At 42.3% G+C, this 24,826-nt stretch overlaps 1 protein-coding gene and 1 pseudogene across 1 annotated transcript in view; both read left to right on the top strand.

The window, feature by feature from the left end:
* The window catches only part of LOC129831959 (zinc finger and BTB domain-containing protein 16-A-like), a 34,414-nt gene extending 14,557 nt beyond the window's left edge, over positions 1 to 19,857 (top strand). Inside the window, exons 5-7 of the mRNA XM_055895628.1 lie at positions 8,114 to 8,284; positions 17,240 to 17,407; positions 17,572 to 19,857. Of these exons, the coding sequence (XP_055751603.1) occupies positions 8,114 to 8,284; positions 17,240 to 17,407; positions 17,572 to 17,801 (569 nt within the window). The 3' untranslated portion in view covers positions 17,802 to 19,857. The remainder of the gene's footprint in view (positions 1 to 8,113; positions 8,285 to 17,239; positions 17,408 to 17,571) is intronic.
* A 98-nt stretch (positions 19,858 to 19,955) lies between these two features.
* LOC129831960 (G protein-activated inward rectifier potassium channel 3-like) lies at positions 19,956 to 23,972 on the top strand (annotated as a pseudogene).
* The last annotated feature ends 854 nt before the right edge of the window (positions 23,973 to 24,826 follow it).

Here is a 24,826-nt window from a genome sequence, read left to right on the forward strand (position 1 = left end):
ATACTTTCAACACAAGCAAAAGTGTGACAGGTCTTCTGCACTCAAAAAGACGTCACATAAAGCTTATTTCTTAAAAAATATATATATTCTTATTGCATCAGGATAGCATAAACAGACGTTTCTGCTTATTTGCCTTCTTCAGTGTGTAACTTAAAAACTGAAGAAGGATTCACTGGTTTAACGCACCAATCAAACTTTGAGTGCTCTATGATCCTCTTTTGATTATACTTTCAACACATCCTAGGTTTATAACCTTTGAGATCACTGGCTGAATGAATCTTGTTACCATGGCTTTGCATATCGCCATGTCCAAGCTGCATCACATCCGGCCGTGATTGGGAGTCCCATAATGACGGCCCCGCGTCGTCTGGGTTAGGCCGTCATTGTAAATAAGAATTTGTTCTTAATAGCTTCTTGCCACTATAGGGGGTGCTGTTTCGCATTAGCATAATTTGCTCTACAGATTAAACTGCCTAGTACTCAATTCTTGCTCGTACAATATACATATTATTGTTATTATTGGATAGAAAACACTCTCTAGTTTCTATAGCCGTTTGAATTATGTCTCTGAGTGGAACAGAACTCATTCTACAGCACTTTTCCACAGGGAGTGAGATTTCAGAAATCTTGGCCTCTGGTCCCAGGTCAGTTTTAAAGTCCCTGTGAATCCTATGAGGATACAAACACTGCCCACGCCTTCCTCTAGATGTCAGTAAGAGGTGACAATTTGAATGGAGTCGATTGCGCAATCAGGGCCTGTATAAAAGACCACAAGGCGGAAGTGGCTTCCTTTTCCTGCTGCGCCTGACGCACGATGGACATCGGACCTGCTCTCTTTCCAAGCTTTAGTTTAGCCAGTAATATATCGCCGGTCATGTTTTTACTCGTTATAGGTGTTAAAAACATCATAAGGTAGTTAATTTAAACCGTTTTATATCAATTTATATCCGTTTAGTGCGATTTTGAGGCATTGCTTTGTGATGCACTTTGAAGCGCCGGGCACGTTTCGGGGTCCCGGTCGTACGTTAGTGGGCATTTCGACGGACAAGAGGACATCTTTCGACCAAAAGAAGATTAGACCCAAGAAAGGATACATTGCACAAGAGTCTGATGGAAGATCAGCTCATAGTAAGAAATATTTAAGATGATAAATCGTTGTTCTGTAGAAAAATGTTAAACGCATATTCCGCCATTTTTTTTTTGTATAGCTTCGCTTGGCGAACCCTGTATTGCACAGTAAGGATAATTTTAGAAATGTAATTCAGCGATTGCATTAAGAACTAATTTGTCTTTCGATAGCTGTCCAACTTATATTTTTTTAGTCAAGTTTATGAATAGTTATTCATGAGACAAGATCACTGTGAAAGATGGCGCCTGACATTTTCAGGCCAGTTTTGCTAGTATTGTCATTGTATAACCACGTTTTTTTGTGGCTAAATATGCACATTTTCAAACAAACTCTATATATATGTTGTAATATGATGTTACAGGAGTGTCATCGGAAGAATTCTGAGAAGGTTAGTGAAAAAATGTATATATTTTGGCGATGATTACGTTATCGCTCTCTTTGGCTTGAATCAATGCTCGGGTAACGTTTGCACATGTGGTATGCTAATATAACGATTTATTGTGTTTTCGCTGTAAAACACTTAGAACATCTGAAATATTGTCTGAATTCACAAGATCTGTGTCTTTCCATTGCTGTGAGCTGTGTATTTTTAAGAAATGTTTTATGATTAGTAATTAGGTAATACACGTTGCTCTCTGTATTTATTCTAGTCGAGTTGTGATGGTGGGTGCAATTGTAAACTATGATTTATACCTGAAATATGCACATTTTTCTAACAAAACCTATCCTATACAATAAATATGTTATCAGACTGTCATCTGATGAGGTTTTTTCTTGGTTAGTGGCTATCAATATATTTATTTGGCCGATTTGGTGATAGCTACTGGTGGAGAGAAAAAATGGTGGACAAAGAAAAATGGTGTCTTTTGCTAACGTGGTTAGCTAATAGATTTACATATTTTGTCTTCCCTGTAAAACATTTTAAGAATCTGAAATGGTGGCTTTATTGAAAAGATCTGTATCTTTCATTAGGTGTCTTGGACTTGTGATTTAATGATATTTAGATGCTACTATTTAATTGTGACGCTATGCTAGCGATGCTAATCAGTATGGGGGGGGGGGGGGGGGGGGGGGTGATCCCAGATCCGGGGTTGAGAGGCGTGAAAAGCTGACTTGCCTAGTTAAATAAAATAAAAATAAAAATAAATGTGACAATATGCCAGGAAGCCAAGCAGACATTATCACAGGTCAGACCTTAGCAGCCATAGCCCTTTAGTTTACTGATCTATTCTCCTCAAGAAGGAAAACACCCCTACCTGACAAACACCTGGTTGGCTCTCATATCAATCACACTACAGGGACTGCACTGCACTGCAGAGCCTAGCTTATTTCCAGTGAGTGAGTGTGTTTTGGCAATGTGAATGTCAGAGGTGAGTGGCTGTGGGTTGGCGTTAAGGGGCTGGTTAGGGGGGAGTTCCTGAGGGCATTGGTTGGAAGGGTTGCTGGCATTGGATGCCAGGACTCCCAGGAAAACAACATCATGTGGTGCTGTTTACTCAGTCCCCACCACAGCCCTCTCTGTCACAGTCGCCGTCTGCTTTGCCTCTGACCTACTTGTGGGTGCCCAAAATAAAATAATGGAACTGTCTCAAACACTCAAGCAACAATGACCTTATTTCATTAGACCATGTTAATTAGGTTCTCTGTGGTATCATCTTGTTTGAACAGTTTTGGAAAATGTAAGCAAATCATAGAGCGTAGTAATGGACTGGACATGGTGCCTAACCATTCTGCCACCTTGCCTGCAGGAGAAGGCCCTAAGAGTGCTGTCTTTGTGTGTTCTTACAAACAGCTGCCCTTATCCTACACATAAACACTTCCTGTACTGAATGTCCACAGTACACATAACCCCTATTATACAGAGAACACATCCTACTCCATCACACTTTCTTGTACATTTAATACTGCCTAAGTGCATACCATAGCCACTTCTCAATGAAATAGACCTCATCTAATTGCGCAAGAATTATTGTGCAAGCTGCATTCACAATAATGAATATGCAATCGGTTGAAATGTATACCCCCATTCCACTTATAAATAACTAATCATTGGTACAGATCTTCAAGTACTGAGTCATACTGTACTCTACTTCCACCCAGTCTATTTTGCTGGCCTCTAGCTTCAAAGAACACACTGCCTAGTGCTAGTCCAGTCATTCAGGCCCTGTGGGCTTCTACTCTGTTTTCATGTACTTTATGGTGAATGCTATTGGCAAAATATGCTAAACATCCAGATTGGAGACAGCAGGTGACCTCAATGAAACGGGCCATGGAAGATGGAATGTTGGTTAAACACCAGCTACGTATCTCTTGTTGCATTAATTATTGAGCTGGTTGTTCTTCACTCTGGTAGATTAGCGGTCTGCTGATCAGTGGCTGGCCTACCTGGGATCATCTGAGGTTCTGTATGGTTACTGTCTGTCTCTAGACTTATCATAACATATAGTCTACAGGGACCCAGTCTGAACCCAGTGTGCAAAATTGGTTGAAAGACATATTTCCTATGTCTTTTCAACGTCTTTTCAATGTCTTTTCAACCAAAAATACGTATTTTCAACATATTTTACTCATAGGGAAGGCACTGGGTCATATAAGGTCTGGTGCTCATTGCTCAATGTAATGTACATAGTGTATATGTGTAACTGGGTCACAGGGGCAGCTAGTGAGTGAACATGCTGAGGTGAGCCATATTAGTTTTACTCATAGCGCCTTGATGTTGAGCCAATTAGTTATAGCTCCTTTTAGTGAATCAAATCAAATCAATCAAAATCAAGTTTATTTTATATAGCCCTTCGTACATCAGCTAATATCTCGAAGTGCTGTACAGAAACCCAGCCTAAAACCCCAAACAGCAAGCAATGCAGGTGTAGAAGCACGGTGGCTAGGAAATACTCCCTAGAAAGGCCAAAACCTAGGAAGAAACCTAGAGAGGAACCAGGCCATGAGGGGTGGCCAGTCCTCTTCTGGCTGTGCCGGGTGGAGATTATAACAGAACATGGCCAAGATGTTCAAAATGTTCATAAGTGACAAGCATGGTCAAATAATAATCAGGAATAAATGTCAGTTGGCTTTTTATAGCCGATCATTAAGAGTTGAAAACAGCAGGTCTGGGACAGGTAGGGGTTCCATAACCGCAGGCAGAACAGTGAATCTGACTTAACCAAATAAGCAAGCTCTTTAAAGAGTGTGGCATAGTACTTTCAACTCTTTCAACGATCTTAAGAAAATTTGTTTAAACTCTTTAGCTTCATAGCTCATTATTTCCCAGAGCCACTGTGTAGGTTTAACTATTCATACCTTCGTTTGTATACTGGTTTAAAGGAGCAGTCCATGGTTGCTTTGTAGTGTAGTTATGGTGAGACCTGCACAGAAACGTGCTGTTAACACAGACCAATGAGATTAGATGGAGATCTATGGTGAACTAAACCTAAAGACGGTTAACATTACAGAGATCTGTATAAACATTATGCAATCCCTTGTTCAATTTGCAGTGGGGTTACTGTGAGATTCACAGGGTGGGAAAACTTTTGTTTTTCTTTAGAAAAGGAACAGGCTTTGCTTATTTGTGAATGGAGGGATTAGTTTGAACACTTCACCCCAAGGAGGGCCATGATCCAATCTGGTTGCCTAGAGACATGTTTTTGTCTGTTGAGCCACTTCCTCTGTGTTCCCTGCCTTAGTTGGACTATTGACAGGCTGTTATGTAAATGCTCCCATGTCATGTTCTGATCTGATGTCTGATCTGATAAACGGTAGACGTTTAATTAAACTGTCAGGCTGAACTTCCCTTCTCCTGGCTAGAATATTTTTATGAAATGTCTTGTTTCTTGGCACCTCTTTTTCAGATTGGAACATAGGAACTGTGGAATGAGTTTAGTCCTGTATACACTGTTTGTCTAAAGTTTACTGAGAGAAACTATACTGAAGTTAAATAATCTTTCTCTGTGGAATGTCTGCACGGCCCCTCCCCTGTGTGACTCAATAGATGCACAATGCTCAGTCAGCCATCCAGCCTTTGAGGAATACCATTGATTACATGGTGTTTACCACATTGAGGACCTAGGGTCAAGAGGTCAGAAGACCAAATCCCATTCCCTTTGTCTGGTTAAGGGTGAGAAAGCAGGGGGCAGTGGGGGCAGTGGCAGGCCTACTGAAGATAGTGTTCTCACAGAAAGGCTGCTCTGCACTAAGGAGCAAAGCCTACTGGAAAAATATGCTGTGAAAGCAAGTGTTTAGGCGTGAAAGTTAACAAAGTGCACTGGTGCAGGTAGTCATCAAACTAATGAATGTCAGCATAGATACATGCTGGATGTGCTGCACCTCTGACTCTGGCTCTTATCTACTGCTTTTATTTAAGGGACTATTTGTATTAGTGCTTCTGTTATTGTCTTTCAATTAAGTCGAGTTGTTTCTGGTAACTACTATATTACTCAAGGAGTTGTCACTGTGGAGGTGGGACTGAGATCATTGTTAAGCGAGAACTTTTGTTTTGACAGTTTCACATTATCTTCATGGCAGTGGGATGAGAGGGTATTGACTGAGCATCTGTGTGTCTAGAAGCAGGACATGACAAGTAGAACAAGAATGAATCCATACTGTTTAATGGTTTAGTGCTCAAAACAGGCAGAATGCAGACTCATGGGAATGGTCATTTCAAGAATGAATGAATGAGAAGAGCTGAGGAATGATACTGAGTGAGAACATTTTCTGAGGAAAATAATACAGAACTGCAGAAGTAACTTATGGTACTGTATCATTTGACGTCCTATCCAGCATGTTGGCTGGAGGGAGTAGAAGATTAGAGAGCACTCCCTCTGCTGGCGCATTGAGATTGAACGTCTTGACACATTTTTCTTCGATTATTCTTCATTTAGTCCCACGGTCAAGCAGCACAGAATGGATTCTGCATTTCCTAAAGATTGTTTTTACTTTTCAGGATACATGTTCATTTAGCCTAGATTGTTGGTGCATTCCAGTTAAGAGGTAGCTCTGCTTCTTTAGAAAAAAATCTGAAACTAAAGAAAGTAGATAGTCAGCTGGACAGTGAGACATAACAGAGAAGCTTTCCTGTCTAGTCAGGGCTGGGGGCGGTACAGGGAAGATCTTTTGTCCATCGGTAAAACATTGTGGTCCGTGGGTGAGAAAAGCCCTGATCATTAGGCTACTACACAAAGCCTGGAAGTGTAGGAGTTGCATGAAGAGCCTATGACTAATGGATCTGGCCATTGAGGGTTCGAACCACATTGTGTTTCTATTGTGAAGATAGATGGCCACTGGAATAAAGCTAGTGAACAGGTGCAGTGCATTCCAGTAGGCCCTCTTTCTGCTGCATTGTGTGGAGTGGAGAACATCTCTCATCTTCTCTCTTCTTTGTTATTGAGTAGAAATAATGCTAAATTCTCCTAGTGCCGTTTAGGGCAAATCACAGCAAACTCATAGCCTACTTTAATTCCATCAAGTCCCATGATCAATATTTAATAACGAGAGAGAAAAGAAAAATAACACAGATGCATGTAATCTTAGAAATATTCTGAATATTTGTGACACATTTTATCCTATAAATGAGGCCTGATGTAAGCTAGGCCTTTCACGTTGTGTATTCCCAGTCGTTTGTGAAGAGGACCACGTGTAATGTGAGGCACTACGATACTGACTGACTCCCTCAGAGTAGGTTATGTAGTGGTTCAATAAGTGAAATGTATCTGGGAGTAATCATGACTAAAATAAATGAAAGATTTAGGAGAATTTTTGGCATGTGTATTGCAGGAAAACGGTCAACAATAGAGAGATCCTATGATTTATTGCTGAAATTGTTGGAATTATTGACACTAAATATCCTTGTCTGTTAACTTGATTGAACTCCAAACACTGTCTGACAATCTCCTGTCTTAGTGTGAGTGTGGCGTATCTCTTTCTTGTACTAATTCCAATTTAATTGCCAGTTGCCTCAAGGCACTTCAATAACAGTAACAAATGATTTGATTTAGTGGACCTCATCAGACTGCATTTTAAATGCAACTCAGCAACCCCACTTGAATTCCAATGAAACGCTGGCATAGCCTCCTGTTTACTAATGATCCACTGCTGGAGATGTCTGATTGAATCCGAGTCGTGGGGAATGGGACCTGCTTTGTAAATGATCCTAAACCCAAGCAGACAGAAATACCGACCTCATAACCTAACATTAACCACCTCTCTGCAAGACTCATACATTATTATCAGTGGAATTGATTACCCGATTAACTGATTATTCAGTCCTACGTCACATTTGGATTTTCATGAGTGGGATAAGCAAAGGAGTCATTGAATAGTGTTAAGAACAAGTAAGAACCCTGTATAATGTGTGTGAGTGTATTTAATGGTGGTTCTTCACAGATCCTGTGTGAGTAAAAGTAGCCTGTGTTTCCCTATCTGTATTCCGCTCCACTCTCAGTGCAACAGGAGAGCAGCCCCAAAGTGATGCCAGGTCACACACAGGATTAAAAGGATTGTGTTTTTCCTGCAGTCCTGCCTTTAATGGCTTGATATCACTACTTAACATTCAGCACATAGCTCATAGTGTAGGCATCGTTCAGGGTGGAGCTTCTATCAGCCTCTCTCTGTAAACAGACACAGAGGACTTCAGAGGCTGCTTGAACACAGGCTTGATGGGGATTCAGGAGAATAATTCCGCTTTTAACATCCTATAAGGAGAAGGCATTGATTATGTGATTGACAGTTCCAGCATCCTGTGTATTGTGTTTTAAAAAATCTCGAAAAGACCATGACTTCCATGTCAACGTCAATCAGAAAAGTGTATAAAGTCAAACTGAATGTATTTCACGCCTGTCAAGGGGGTTAGTTTAGGAAGAAGCACTTTGCTCTTTGAAAGAAGTGTTCTCCTCAGAACACTCAGGCTCAGGCTCAGAGTTGAGTGATCTAGTTTCCCCACTGAGTGTATGTTTGGTCCTGAAATAAATGTGTCTGTGTCTGTGTGGTCTCCAGGGACAGACATGGCAGTGTTCTGTCTGCTGTGTGCCAAGCGGTTCCAGACCCAGAAGGCTCTGCAGCAGCACATGGAGGTCCATGCAGGGATGCACAGCTACGTCTGCAGCCACTGTGACCACACCTTCCCCAGCCACACCACCCTCAAACGCCACCTGCGCTCACACACAGGTAAGGACCGCATCTATGTCCTATGTCATCTTCGTCATCATCACCACTGTTTTCATCATCTTCACTGTTTTCATCACTGTCATATCCGTCAACATCATCGCCTACACTAACACACAATCCAAAGCTGCTACGAGATCAATTCCCATAAACCTCAAGCCTTTAATCTTTAAATATCTTGAACTACTACTTCTCTCTTGGCACTAGACTGAAGTAGCATGAGACCAGAGTTTTTTAATTTCAGTCTACAGTCAGTTTCACTTAATTTATCATGTTTATGTTCACTTAACGTTAATAAACTCCGCTATGATTCACTTTCCTGATGACAGCAATGCTTCGTTATGGTGTTATGTTTGAGGCTATTTTATCCAGTTTATGAGTTTGTGTTCTTAGACACAGCCTTCTAGGCCCCTGCCATTAATGCCTGTCAGTTCTACTGCAGTTCTCCCCAAATGACAGAGCAAACCAAAAGAAATATCTACAGAACAGCAAATGTCTGTGTTTTTCTCAGAGAGAGACTACCAAAGATTATTATTCCAAAGCTATACAGCAAATGCTCTGAAATGCAACAGAAACCTGAAAACACCATCCAACCTGGAACTGAGTGAATAATGTTAAGTCTGAAGCTATATTTTATTTCCAAAAGCTAAGGAGAAAGATACATTACATTATTTTATAAGGACTCTGAATGCCAAGTTAAGGCTACCAAGCTAGATACAACTTCAATTAGCACTGACGTGTCAAGTGAGAGGTGTCAAAGCCCTTTAGCCCAACAATGGCAGGAGAGTCGCACAGTTTACTCCAACCAAATGAGAGGCCTTAGAAGCTGCTTCCCGCTGTTCAGAGGTAATTCAAATATAGTACCTTGTTTATGTAAAGAATGATAAGAAACGAAAAGAGCACAAAATTAAGCTCCTTATGGAAAATCAAGAGACACTTTTTGCAGACTATTTTAAAAATGGGAACATCAGCAACCTCATCTTCCACACAGACCATCCCCTGGCATGGCATAGTGCTATAGTAGCACACTACCCCTCTGTTAAGAGGGTGGGGTGTTACTGAGGGGTGGAAACTCAGGATACTAGACAACGAGGACTCTGAGTCAGCTAATATACATCTCCATAAGTCTGGAACAGTATTGTACAGGGCAACCCCAAACAGTTTCAGCTGGACTTTCACCTAATCAAAGAAATAGCTCAGCAGGAGAAGCTCTCCCTTGAGAAGATACCCCCACCCCGAGCAGGTCAGACCAGACCTCTTCATTATATAACCCCACAGACAGGTAACCCCAAGCAGAAAGTCAACCTCCCAGCACAGAGTACTACTCCCTCATTGAAATTAAAGATAAATTCACCCAACTGGAGGTAAGGCAGGTGGAGCTGGAACAGCAGGTGAATACACTCCAGTCAGCACAGACCCAGACAACAGTCCAGCACAACAACACCCCCTTAACCAGACCCGGAGAGCTGGAGGTGGAGAGAGACATATCTGCACTCTGGACAGTGGTGAGACAACTTCAACAGGAGTAAAAGCAGGAGAAGAACAGATCACTAGAGGAGAGGATCAGACTGCTGGAGGAGAGGGTGAGGGGGATGGCGTGTGACAGAACACACTGGAGAGGTGGCCACCCCCGCAGAGAAACCAGCAGAACAGCCCACCTCAGATCACGACAAAAGTCTCGACACCACAGCTAAACAGTCCACCCCAGACCCTGACCACTTCGAAATCACAGCTGGACAGACAAATGAAGAACCCCAAGCCCAGGAGATCTCACCCCCTCTGAGCTTCCCCCCTGTCAGCCACCCTGATAGCCCTCCTGACAACCACACCCACTGAGGACATACAGAAGACACAGATTGTACCCCTTATGGACTCAAACGGGAAATATATATTTTTTAAATTAAATCTTCCCAAACACAGTGTGTCTAAACTCTGGTGTCCAAACACCCAGCGCACCCTAGACCTTCTGTCTGAGGACCAACTAGGTTCACCTAGCCACATAATAATACACACAGGCACAAACGACCTGAGAGCACAGCAGGAGTGATTGAAAAAGCTTCTTCTACTTTCCCCATTGCACAAGTGGTTATATCCACCCTGCTACCACGAAAATACTTCCACCCTGCTACCATACAGCGGGTAAACGCAAGTATTTCCCGTGACTGTGCCTCAAAACCAAATGTTTACCTGGCCCACCAATCCGCCCTGGACTTGAACAGCCTTTATGACCAGGTCCACCTATACAAGGCAGCAGTGCCCACCTTTGCCCGGACACCAAAGGACATCGCTCTCAAACACAGCCCCAACACTTCACACAGGAGCAGCAGATCAATAGACACAACGCCCAGACCAGCAAACCCCCCCCCCCCCCCCCCCTACACATAGAGCTACACATAGAGGACCTACACATAGAGGACCCGGACCTACATCCAGACCACAACACCACCAGCCACATCCACACCCCCACCCCAACCAATCAACAACCCCCCAAGTCAACCATGCCCACACCCCATTTAGGCCCACTCAGATCAGACCTATGCCCCTCCTGCCCACCCTATGCACTACACCCGCAAAGAGGGCCTCAACATGGAAGTCACACATACGCCCAGGCCGTGAGCAGGCAAACAGGCCCAACCCCCACTCTTACACTAGCCCAAGCCAATGGCATGTACCAGGTGCTCTGCAGGTTCTGCTCACACTTACTGGCTGTGAACGATCTGAGAGACAAGTCAAGAAGGTCATTCTATGCCATCAAAAGGAACATAAAGAATTCACAAAATGGGACAAACATCAAATTGAGACTCTGCATGCAGAATTCTGCAAAAATATCCTCTGTGTAGAATGTAAAACACCAAATAATGCATGCAGAGCAGAATTAGGCCGATGCCCGCTAATTATCAAAATCCAGAAAATAGACGTTAAATTCTACAACCACCTAAAAGGAAGCGATTCCCAAACCATCCATAACAAAGCCATCACTTACAGAGAGATGAACCTGGAAAAGAGTCCCCTAAGCAAGCTGGTCAGACCCCAGAGAGCCCCAGGACAGCAACACAATTAGACCCAACCAAATCATGAGAAAACAAAAAGATAATTACTTGACACATTGGAAAGAATTAACAAAAAAAACTGAGCAAACTAGAATGCTATTTGGCCCTAAACAGAGAGTACACAGTGGCAGAATACCTGACCACTGTGACTGACCCAAACTTAAGGAAAGCTTTGACTATGTACAGACTCAGTGAGCATAGCCTTGCTATTGAGAAAGGTCGCAGTAGGCAAACCTGGTTCTGAAGAGAAGACAAGCTATGTGCACACTGCCCACAAAATGAAGTGGAAACTGAGCTGCACTTCCTAACCTCCTGCCAAATGAATGACCATAGAGACACATATTTCCCTCAGATTACATAGATCCACGAAGAATTAGAAAACAAACCCGATTTTGATAAACTCCCATATCTACTGGGTGAAATTCCACAGCAATATGTGAGACCTGTTGCCACAAGAAAAGGGCAAACAGTGAAGAACAAACACCATTGTAAATACAAAACAGATTTATGTTTATTTATTTTCACTTTTGTACTTTAACCATTTGCACATCATTACAACACTGTATATATACAGTTGAAGTCCCCCCCCCCCCCCCCCTGCTTTTTCTCCCCAATTCCGTGGTATCCAATTATTAGTAGTTACTGTCTTGTCTCATCGCTACAACTCCCGTACGGGCTCGGGAGAGACAAAGGTCGAGAGCCATGCATCCTCCGAAACACAACCCAACCTGAGTGATCCCATGGTGTTTTTACTTGCGTACTATTGTTTGTACAGATGAACGTGGTACCTTCAGGCGTTTGGAAATTGCTCCCAAGGATGAACCAGACTTGTGGAGGTCTACATTTTTTTTCTGAGGTCTTGGCTGATTTCTTTAGATTTTCACATGATGTCAAGCAAAGAGGCACTGAGTTTGAAGGTAGGCCTTGAAATACATCCACAGGTACACCTCCAATTGACTCAAATGATGTCAATTAGCCTATCAGAAGCTTCTAAACCATGACATAATTTTCTGGAATTTTCCAAGCTGTTTAAAGGTTCAGTCATCTTAGTGTTTGAAAACTTTTGACCCACTGGAATTGTGATACAGTGAATAATAAGGTAAATAATCTGTCTGTCAACAATTGTTGGAAAAATGACTTTTGTCATGCACAAAGTAGATGTCCTAACCGACTTGTCAGAACTATTTAACAAGAAATTTGTGGAGTGGTTTTAATGACTCCAACCTAAGTGTATGTAAACTTCCGACTTCAACTGTACATAATATGACATTTGTAATGTCTTTATTCTTTTGTAACTTCTGTGAGTGTAATGTTTAGTGTTCATTTTTTTGGTGATTTCACTTTTGTATATTATCTACTTCACTTGCTTTGACAATGTTAACGTATGTTTCCCATGCCAATAAAGCCCCTTGAATTGAATTGAATTGAGAGAGAGAGACCACTTCTTCTGATCGACATCTAAATTGAACAAAAACATAATTGATTAGTGGAGTTTGGCCATTTTTGTGTATCTTGTCTATACCACAGTCTTCTTGGTAGTATCATTGGGTACATCAAATCAAATGTATTTATATTTCCCTTCTTACATCAGCTGATATCCCAAAGTGCTGTACAGAAACCAAGACTAAAACCCCAAACAGCAAGCAATGCAGGTGTAGAAGCACGGTGGCTAGGAAAAATTCCCTATAAAGGCCAAAACCTAGGAAGAAACCTAGAGAGGAACCAGGCTATGAGGGGTGGCCAGTCCTCTTCTGGCTGTGCCGGGTGGAGATTATAACAGAACATGGCCAAGATGTTCAAATGCTCATAAATGACCAGCATGGTCAAATAATAATAATCACAGTAGTTGTCGAGGGTGCAACAAGTCAGCACCTCAGGAGTAAATGTCAGTTGGCTTTTCATAGCCAATCATTAAGAGTATCTCTACCGCTCCTGCTGTCTCTAGAGAGTTGAAAATAGCAGGTCTGAGACAGATAGCACGTCCGGTGAACAGGTCAGGGTTCCATAGCCGCAGGCAGAACAGTTGAAACTGGAGCAGCAGCACGGCCAGGTGGACTGGGGAAAGCAAGGAGTCATCATGCCAGGTAGTCCTGAGGCATGGTCCTTGGGCTCAGCTCCTCCGAGAGAGAGAAAGAAAGAAAGAGAGAAAGCGAGAATTAGAAAGAGCATACTTAAATTCACACAGGACACCGGATAAGACAGGAGAAGTACTCCAGATATAACAGACTGACCCTAGCCCCCCGACACATAAACTACTGCAGCATAAATACTGGAGGCTGAGACAGGAGGGGTCAGGAGACACTGTGGGACCATCCGATGACACCCCTGGACAGGGCCAAACAGGCAGGATACAACCCCACCCACTTTGCCAAAGCACAGCCCCCACACCACTAGAGGGATATCTTCAACCACCAAGTTACCATCCTGAAACAAGGCCGAGTATAGCCCACAAAGATCTCCGCCATGGCACAACTCAAGGGGGGCGCCATCCCAGACAGGAAGATCACGTCAGTGACTCAACCGACTCAAGTGACGCACCCCTCCTAGGGAGTGCGTCAGTGACCAGCCCCTGTAATAGGGTTAGAGGTAGAGAATCCCAGTGGAGGGGAACCGGCCAGGCAGAGACAGCAAGGGCGGTTCCTTGCTCCAGAGCCTTTCCGTTCACCTTCACACTCCTGGGCTAGACTACACTCGATCATAGGACCTACTGAAGAGATGAGTCTTCAGTAAAGACTTAAAGGTTGAGACCGAGTCTGCGTCTCTCACATGGGTAGGCAGACCATTCCATAAAAATGGAGCTCTATAGGAGAAAGCCCTGCCTCCAGCTGTTTGCTTAGAAATTCTAGGGACAATTAGGAGGCCTGCGTCTTGTGACCGTAGCGTACGTGTAGGTATGTACGGCAGGACCAAATCGGAAAGATAGGTAGGAGCAAGCCCATGTAATGCTTTGTAGGTTAGCAGTAAAACCTTGAAATCAGCCCTTGCTTTAACAGGAAGCCAGTGTAGGGAGGCTAGCACTGGAGTAATATGGTCACATTTTTTGGTTCTAGTCAGGATTCTAGCAGCCGTATTTAGCACTAACTGAAGTTAGTGCTTTATCCTGGTAGCCGGAAAGTAGAGCATTGCAGTAGTCTAACCTAGAAGTAACAAAAGGATGGATACACTTTTCTGCATCATTTTTGGACAGAAAGTTTCTGATTTTTGCAATGTTACGTAGATGGAATAAAGCTGTCCTTGAAACAGTCTTGATATGTTCGTCAAAAGAGAGATCAGGGTCCAGAGTAACGCCGAGGTCCTTCACAGTTTTATTTGAGACGACTGTACAACCATCAAGATTAATTGTCAGATTCAACAGAAGATCTCTTTGTTTCTTGGGACCTGTTTTGTCCGAGTTTAAAAGTAGAAAGTTTGCAGGCGTCCACTTCCTTATGTCTGAACACAGGCTTCTAGCGAGGGCAATTTTGGGGCTTCACCATGTTTCATTGAAATGTACAGCTGAGTGTCATCCGCATAGCAGTGAAAGTTAACATTATGTTTTTGAATGACATCCGCAAGAGGTAAAATATATAGTGAAACAATAGTGGTCCTAAAACGGAACCTAGAGGAACACCAAAATGTACAGTTGATTTGTCAGAGGACAAACCATTCACAGAGACAAACTGATATCTTTCCGACAGATAAGATCTAAACCAGGCCAGAACTTGTCCGTGTAGACCAATTTGGGTTTCCAATCTCTCCAAAAGAATGTGGTGATCGATGGTATCAAAAGCAACACTAAGGTCTAGGAGCACGAGGACAGATGCAGAGCCTCGGTCTGACACCATTAAAAGGTAATTTACCACCTTCACAAGTGCAGTCTCAGTGCTATGATGGGGTCTAAAACCAGACTGAAGCATTTCGTATACATTGTTTGTCTTCAGGAAGGCAGTGAGTTGCTGTGCAACAGCTTTTTCAAAACATGTTGAGAGGAATGGAAGATTCGATATAGGCCGATAGTTTTTTATATTTTCTGTGTCAAGGTTTGGCTTTTTCAAGAGAGGCTTTATTACTGCCACTTTTAGTGAGTTTGGTACACATCCGGTGGATAGAGAGACGTTTATTATGTTCAACATAGGAGGGCCAAGCACAGGAAGCAGCTCTTTCAGTAGTTTAGTTGGAATAGGGTCCAGTATGCAGCTTGAAGGTTTAGAGGCCATGATTATTTTCATCATTTTGTCAAGAGAAATAGTAATAAAACACTTGAGTGTCTCTCTTGATCCTAGGTCCTGGCAGAGTTGTGCAGACTCAGGACAACTGAGCTTTGGAGGAATACGCAGATTTAAAGAGGAGTCTCTAATTTGCTTTCTAATGATCATGATCTTTTCCTCAAAGAAGCTCATGAATTTATTACTGCTGAAGTGAAAGCCATCCTCTCTTGGGGAATGCTGCTTTTTAGTTAGCTTTGCGACAGTATCATGTCATGTACAGTACATGTACAGTACATGTCATGTGTCTGATGAACAGTGCAGTGTACTGTCCCACTTGGCTGTTGCTGTGGACTCTGAGCTAATGAGACACATAGGTCATTGCAGATGACTCAAAGCCACAGCCTCAGAGAGAGATGGATAAACTTTGGAAAGACCCACATGTCTGGAGGACTTCTATCAGCTGTTAGCCCCAAACTTGCAAGGAACCTCCACCATGCTTTACTGTTGCCTGCAGACACGCCTTCGTGTACCGCTCTCAAGCCCTTTGGCTAACAAACTGCCTTCTGCTACAGCCAAATGTTTGACTCATCAGTTCAGAGCACCTGCTGACATTTTTATGCACCCAGTTCCTGTGTTTTCATGCATAGTTGAGTCGCTGGCCTTGTTTCCATGTCGGAGGTGTGGCTTTTTGGCTGCAAGTCTTCCATGAAGGCCACTTCTGACCTGGCTTCTCCGGACAGTAAATGGGTGTACCAGGGTCCTACTCTTTTCTGACAATTCTGAAATGATGGCACTGCTGGACATCTGATTGTGAAGGGACGTAAGCATGATGTGTCTTTCATCTGCTGCAGTAAGTTTCCTTGGCCGACCACTCCGTCTACGGTCCTCAACGTTGCGCGTTTCTTTGTGCTTCTTCAAAAGAGCTTGGACAGCACATCTGGAAACCCCTGTCTGTCTTGAAATTGCTGCCTGGAAGAGACCTTGCTGATGCAGTATAACTACCTTGTGTCTAGTTGATGTGCTCAGTCTTGCCATGCTGTATGACTTTTGACAGTAAACTGTCTTCAGCAACCTCACCTTGTTAGCTGAGTTTGGCTGTTCCTCACCCAGTTGTATTCCTCCTACACAGCTGTTTCAGTTCATGATTGTGTTTCAACCTACATATTGAATTGATGATCATTAGCACCTGTTTGGTATAATTGTTTAATCAAACACCTGACTATATGCCTCCAAAATCCCTGACTTTGTGCAAGCGTACCACCAAGAATTGATGCTGTTTTGAAGGCTAAGGGTGGTCACACCAAATATAGATTTGATTTAGATTTGTCTTCTGTTCACTCACTTTGCATTTAGTTAGATTAATAGATTATATTTATCAATTATCTATAATCTATTAATATCTATTTTTGAAAGCATTCTTACTTTATAGCATTTGTTCACACCTGCCTAAAACTTTTGCCCAGTACTGTATATAATAATAATATAATATACTGTATATAATAATGTGAGGCCTGTATATCTGAAAGCACATTCTTTTTTCCAGCCTGATATGCAAAAGGTTCTGTTTTTATTGACCTGTACAACTACATTAATAAGTAGTAGTCACGATAAAGTAACCCTTTTGATACCATTTGCTGAACCGTTTGATACTGTTTAGTATTATGACACCTGTAATAACGTGTATCCAACCTTTACCCAACCTGTGTCTAACCTGTCTCCAGGTGACCACCCGTTTGAGTGTGAGTTCTGTGGGAGCTGTTTCCGGGACGATGGCATGTTGAGGGGACACAAACGCATCCACACAGGAGAGAAGCCTTACGAGTGTAACGGCTGTGGCAAAAGGTTCAGCCTCAAGCACCAGCTGGAGACCCACTACCGCGTACACACAGGTTAGAGAGCAGTGTGTGGTCGTAATAATAACACTCCCACGTCAGATTGTTTTGTGTTCATAACAGCATACACAAAGGTCAAACCAATGTGTGTCAGATAGTACCACTGGTTTTAGCACATAGTCAAGGAAAGGTTTCACGAGTATGCCATTGTATTCCTATAGGTGAGAAGCCATTTGAGTGCAAGATCTGTCACCAGCGATCCAGGGACTACTCTGCCATGATCAAGCACCTGCGCACCCACAACGGAGCGTCGCCCTACCAGTGTACCATCTGCCAGGATTTCTGCCCCAGCCTGGCAGCCATGCAGAAACACATGAAGAGCCACAGACCCGAGGATGTGCCCCTGGACTGGAGGATAGAGAAGACCTACCTGTACGTATGCTACGTCTGAGTAGGACTTAGACACTAAGACACACTATCCTATGTGTGGGCAGGTTTTTCATCTTATTCTTTCCTCTAAAGAAAAGTAAGTTGATCATTTCTGTGGTTTGATTGGTTTTATCACGAATTGCCACAATGATTTGTCATTACATTAAACCTCCATATGTGTTGAAGGCTGAAAGACTACTGGTTAGGTTACCACAGCAGTGAAAGTGTTGCACTAGAAAGGATATTGAGTTCTATCTGCTGTGACTCTGATTGTGAGACGTAGAACCAAACCTCTCTGGTCGAATTGCAGTACTATTGCCACCCTTACTACGTAGATTGGTTGAGACAAACAAACATTTCCTGGGTTATTATTTCCTGTCACATTTCCTGTTATTGATTTTTTGGGGTGTTTGTTTTTTGCATGTTTTACTTGAATGGTCTCCATAAGCTTGATTTAATTTGTGTCTTATTTTTCCAGTGCGCATATTACACATAATTTCCCCTACCTGTCAGTTAGTCTATCTGCTCATGCTGATTGACAAGCATTAAAGTGTAACAGGTTTTGCTATTTATGTCATGCATCGATTTTGTTACCAAATAGGTGTTGGTTATTTTTACCCAACCTCAAGACCGTTTATTTTGATATTAGAATAAGCGCTACCTCTTCGATCTTCAACTTTTGCACAGAGGCAATAGCACATCTTAGAACTGGTGTTTTTCATTGTGTTTTTGCCCATCGTTTGTAGCTTTACCTTCAAATGTCCTTTTATATTGGTGAAGCGGCTTGAAATGTTCTGAGAATTAATCAATGGAATTGATTTGGACGGTTGCCTGTTGGGTAGAAAAAAAGATTTGAAAGCCTTCAAAGTGACTTTTGTGTGAATAATTTTTTTATCAGTAGAATTATAGCAGTCTGTTAAATCACAGAATTAAAACATTTTCTAAGTGATGAAAAGAAAGAACATGTGAGTAAAAGTGTTGTCTTTTTTACTAAACGTGAAAAGTTGAATCACTAAAAGCAGGTTATCGTCAGTTGTGATGTCTGTTGCTGTAAATGTAATTGTATCTTATTCCTGGACGAGAGCCAAAAGAGGGCTTCTCTGATTTTAAAATGGTGTATTTTTGTATTACAGTGGTCTGCAATTTGTTTACATTTGTTTTGATTTCAGAAACATCTTTTCTTGTGTGTTTTGTAAGTCTCTGGAGTCTGATTTTAGTAAGAGCCCTCCCTGTGCCTCTTTTATAAATGGAGAATAGATGTGCTGAATACATGAATACAGTATATGTTTGTTGTATTGACCGTTGTTGTTCCTGGGTGTTTGTTTATTGTTGGTGAAGAACTGATTTTCACTGCCATGCCATAGTAGACCCTATTGTCTAAACAGTGTAATTTGAAACAAGATACTTGTTCTAATGACTATGTTATTATGCCCCAGGCACCTCAAGCCTCAAAGCAAAGTTTACGAGTGAGATTTTCTTTCAAAATGTTCTGTCATGTCGAATGGGGATAAAATGCACAGAAGACACAGAATACATAGTGGTATTGTTAATAACCTTTATAAAGCTAGATGGTCAGCATATATGGGTCTATCTAACACTATGGCCTTCTAGAACAAAAAGCCAACACTCAATGCCATGAAAACAATTAAAAGCACCGACTCATCTTCACTGTACTACTATTCTATTCTACATACACATGCACTATAAGGATCTTAGGATTTCCATGGTGGACCAAAACTAACAAAGCTCTTTCAAAAAAGGTTTTTCTTTGATCGTTCTATGTTGTAACAAAGCAGAAGTAGTTTTATTTGGTATGTGTGCTAGCAGGATGTGATGATCATCATTTAGGTAGATATTATGTAAATGTTTGTCTACCTCAGCACCAGTTCAGTCAGTGCTTGTCCTGGTGTCCAATCAGGGTTGTTCTTCTTGCCATGTGTGTTAAATCCTTTTGCATTACAGCTTTGTAACACTGTGTGTCCAAGTGTTTTCTCAGTGTGGATTCAGGCACAGCTCTTTTTACACATCAGTGTTCTGTGGCATGATGAAAAAATAATAAAATAGAAACTATTTTACAATGCAAGTCTTTATTGTGTCATCAGTCAAGTAAAGTGAGTTCTTACTGTCTGGTTTTTGTGCATACTATTCACATGCACTACAGGAATATGTTCCATGTTTGAAGATGTTATAAAAGATCAAAATGCTAATTGTATGTAGGTCTGTTCTTGAGCTGTTCTTGTCTATTATTGTTCTGTATTGTGTCATGTTTTGTGTGGACCACAAGAAGAGCAGCTGCTGCTTTCGCAACAGCTAATGGGGATCCTAATAAAATACCCCAAAAAATCCATGAAGGTTGTGTTAATAATAATACATTTTATTTGCACCTTTCAAAATAAAATAGCAAAAATAAACATGACAATAAAAAACAGTTGTGTTTTCCTGTCTCACTGTAGCATGCAGCTGAAGTCATGACAGGCGGTTTGGTGACCCTTAGTGGCACGATGCCATACTAACAGCTGGGTGGGTTTGACTAGCTGCTACAGATGAGGGAAGGGATAAGTTGCTGCCTCCCTGCCCTCTCTCCCTCTGCTCTACCCCACACACTGTTGTGTCCAACACTAAGCAGAATGGCAGCCATACAGTAACTGCATCCAGTCAATAACAAGAGGGAATTCTTCATCACAGGTACTACCTTTGTTTATGTGTACTTGTTTGTATGTTTATTTGTGGGTTTGGGATGTTTTGGTATTGACCATAGCAATGCTGTGTTTCCATTTTTATTGTGTTTTTTCGATTCAGTGAGTTAGTTACCTAGAGGGGATATGCTGAAAACAGTTTATCCACCAGCAGAGTATAGTGATAACACACAATGACTTGGATGTAGTAAAAAAGCTCCTACTTTGTTTGCAATGATGGAATAGTCCACTAGTGTATTACAACTGTGGTGACAGAGAACTATCCTGTCCTATTTATGTAGTTGATGAGCATGAGATCCACCAAATGTAATGGAGCCATTTTGAAAAGATAGAAAGTGGGCTAAATTTAGTTACACGTGTGCAAAAAGGATTATCTCCTCTATAATCTCCTGAAATCCATGGTCATGCTCTGTAGATGAGCAGATTGTTTAAGAGCGGGTGCTAATGTAATCCCCTCTGTTTAATTAGTGTGAGCATGGTGGACAGTTAAAGCAAACCACATTACACACCATCTGGATTACACACTATCCAGCCTCTCCATCACTAGTCTTTACAACAAAGACATAAACAAGGACATGTCACCTGTAGCTCGAGCTCTATGTTCTCAGACTGGATACAAACAGGATTTTTTGAACTGCACAGGTGATAAACTGTCTTGTTGACAGCATAAACGGTGGACACTCCTGTCGGTTTGTCTCGATTTCTTTCTCTGTATCTCAGGTGTTGGTGACTGGTCTATGGTCCACAGAGAGGGATTCCATCCATGCTCTCCTCGGTGATCTCCAACAGCTGTGCTCTCTATAGGGACTATGCCAACTATGGACCTCCCCGTACTCCAGGAAGAACATCAGACCCAGAGCTTCACTTCAACACAACCCATATAACCCATACAGGCCATACCTGAGAAGGGTCAGTATAACGTCTCAATATTCACTGCAAAGATGACTGGTTTATTATTATATTGTTATCAACATCTTCACTGTTAGATTTCAGATGACACCTTACTGTCTTGATGTCTTGATTGCAGGTGGATTCGAGAGTATCTTTAGCCGATCCAAAGAAAATCTCCAGGGCCACCAGTAGGGGTCAGTATGTCACCATGCCTGTTTGCCATCCAAGGCTGCATTTCTCTCCGAGACTGGCGATAGGCATGGGGCAGCCCCGGGCCAACACCAGACAAAGCCCACTGCCGGTCAGTCAGAGGATCATCCAATCACAGCACAAAGCAAGGCAGACCAGGAGTGCTGGGAGCTGCTCCAGTTATGATACAAGCTCCTGGGTTGAGAAAGGCTCTAGTAAACCTGATAAAGGGAAGAAAACACCGAACAAGGTCACATCTTCTTCTTCCAAGAGTACAGGAGACATAAGCCACAAGAGTTCCAGTTCTAATGGTCGCCAGCAATATCGTTACTTCACCAAGGATGGCATGTGTCGCGGCTCGTCATACAGCTCCAAGAACGAGATGTGTGACCTGATCGGCACCCTGGTGGATCTGAAGTACAGCTGGATCTGTAGGAGTTATTGTTACATATGGAGGCAGATATCACACTATTAAACAATAGACAGGTAGACAGGTGTATATTAGAAAATAGTAAAAGAAGGCAGACTTGAGTGCATTTGCCATTCTGGTAAATACAGGAAACCAAAGATTAGCAGATGGCCAAAGCCATACGTGCCTTAAAGTGCATTTATGGAAAGAGCAGGACTATTATGAAGATAAAATAGAGAGGAAGGCCATAAGTGCTTAGGGTAAAGGCCATAAGTGCTTAGGGTAAAGGCCATAAGGGCTTAGGGTAAAGGCCATAAGTGCTTAGGGTAAGATAGACATATATTAATTTTAGGAGACAAGAGGGTCCTGCCTCCATTATAATCTAATCAAGAGCGGATACAGGCGTTATTGGGCGTAAACAAGCAGGAAGCCTGAAATGAAGGATAATAGTGGCAGATGACCTAGGAGAAGTAATTTAATTAATGTATGTAATGATCTCATGTGTGCGTGTGTATAAAGAGAGAGCCGGTGCTCTGGGAAGGTGTGTGATCCGCGGATCACCCCGGCTTGTGATACATTGTATTAAAAGTCTTTATTGATTTTACAAGTTCTTATACGAGTGTTATATTTCTGAGACGATTATCCACGACAGATCCTGTTTGTCTTCATCCTGTGCTACATTGTCACCTGGACAGCCTTCGCAGAGCTCTACTTCCTGGATGCCTGGCTGCGTGGTGATGTACAAACATACAAACGCGCAATGGCAGCCATGCTTTGAGAAGCTGGACAGTTTCCATTCGGCCCTCTCTATCTCCATGGACAGCCAAATCATCAACGGCTACGGCTCTAGAGAGGCCTCAGTCAACTGCATGGACGGGCTGGTTCTCATGATGGCACAGTCCATCATTGAATCAGTGTTAGACGCCCTGATGCTGGGCTGCATCCTGGCTAAGCTAGCCAAGCCTAAGAGGAGGCTGCCCACTTTGTTGTTCAGTCAGCACTGTGTGGTCTGAGAGGGATGAGAGTCTGTGCCTGATGTTCAACGTCAGGACTTTGAAAGAGACACACATGCTGGTGGCAGAGATTATAGCCAAGCTGATCAAATCTCACCATACCAAAGAGGGAGAGTTCATCCTGTTGGAGCAGAGAAAGCTGACTCTGGGGATGGAGCCAGGTTGTTCACAGTGGAGCCCCAGACCATGGAGCATGTAATTGATGAACACAGTCCTCCCTGGGGCATCAGCACTGACTCTTTAAAGTGGGAGACCTTTGAAAACCGTGGTCATGGTGGACGGAGCCATGCAAGACGCAGGTTTGTACTGAGAGGTGAGGAAATGTGGAGCTGGAATAAAATAAATGTTTCAGATATTTCAATCAGTGCAAAAAGGACACACATTATTTATATGTATCATTATCAAAACATGAATATAGCTAAATTGAAAGGGACCTACAGTAATGCTGGTAATCCTTAATGCCTGGTCCGGACAGCAGATGTATACAATTTAATTTTAGATTAACTTGACTGTAAATATGTATTTTTTCTCAGGCACAGCCTTCCATGTGAGGACCTCCTACACTGAATATGATATTCTTTGGGGACAGCGCTTTAAGTCATACAAGCCACTAGATGAGAGGGGGATTGGGTCCAACCACAAGACCTCTGATAAGAACTATAAGGTCCAGACTGCCACACACAGTGACAAAGAGATGGCAGTGAGACTAAGACATACGAGATCTCCTGGACACGGCACAGACTCTGTCCCCTCCAACATGTCTACAAGGAAAGTACATTACCAGTATTTATCTGATCAAATGTTACTGTGCAACTCAGTCACTAATAACAATGGTACAGGAACTAAGAAACTTAGTAAGAATGAGTTCTTTATATAAATATGGACATTTGACAAGTCGGCATAGAAGGGTTCATCAAAGTGATGAAATCAAGACAGACTGTACATATCCTCCAGAGTGTTTATCAATGTGAATAAATTAATGATGATGACCAATATCTAACGCTGCCACATCTCATTTATCAAACTTTCTGAATACTTATATTTGTATATGTGAGCAGTGAGCACAGCATGCCTTGTGCTAGGCAAACACTTGTGTGATATACAGTTACATTTATGCTGATTGAATGAGTTCTTAGTGGTCTCCTTACAGTATACGAGGAATAACAAAGGTATCTCACTGCCCATACACCAAGCTCTCCCAATTAAGATTTAAATGGTGAGTGTCATTCAATGATTGTATTGTGGGGTACCAATTTGAGAAATGGAAGACCGAACGGACAGTCGCACATGACAAAACAAATGAATGTCAGTATTACTGTCTCATCACCAGCAATGGGGATATCTGATTCATATACCATGCTAGACTCATATATATATATTATTATTTTTTTACGCGGTAGATAAGCTTTAGCATTGGAGATTGATTGTGGCTTCCATCAATGTAATTGTCTGCATCATTTAGAATCCACCATATATATTTTTGTAAATATAAACTGTAAACCACTGCGCATTCCTAGTCTGCGTGTCAGCACACAGTATTAGTCTGCCACGTCCACCTCAGGTCACAGTGTTCAGACACACAGGCAGAAAGACAGACAGACAGACTTATTAGAGTGGGTTTGACTTGTACATAATTTCATCTGACCGTGGTGAGCCAAAGAGATGCAGGCCATTTCCGGGATGCTGCCTGGACAGTCTGGGTGTACGGAATGTTTTCCCTGGCAGTTATCCTCCTCACCTGGCTCTCTCTGGGCCTAATCCCATACAACGCCCATGGGAGATACTGCATGTCAAAAGTACATTCTGCTGGCTGGAATTCTAGCTGGCAGATAAATTCAAATATTTAGAA

This window comes from Salvelinus fontinalis, chromosome 33 (assembly GCF_029448725.1).
Source record: "Salvelinus fontinalis isolate EN_2023a chromosome 33, ASM2944872v1, whole genome shotgun sequence".
In the NCBI taxonomy this organism is placed as follows: domain Eukaryota; kingdom Metazoa; phylum Chordata; class Actinopteri; order Salmoniformes; family Salmonidae; genus Salvelinus; species Salvelinus fontinalis.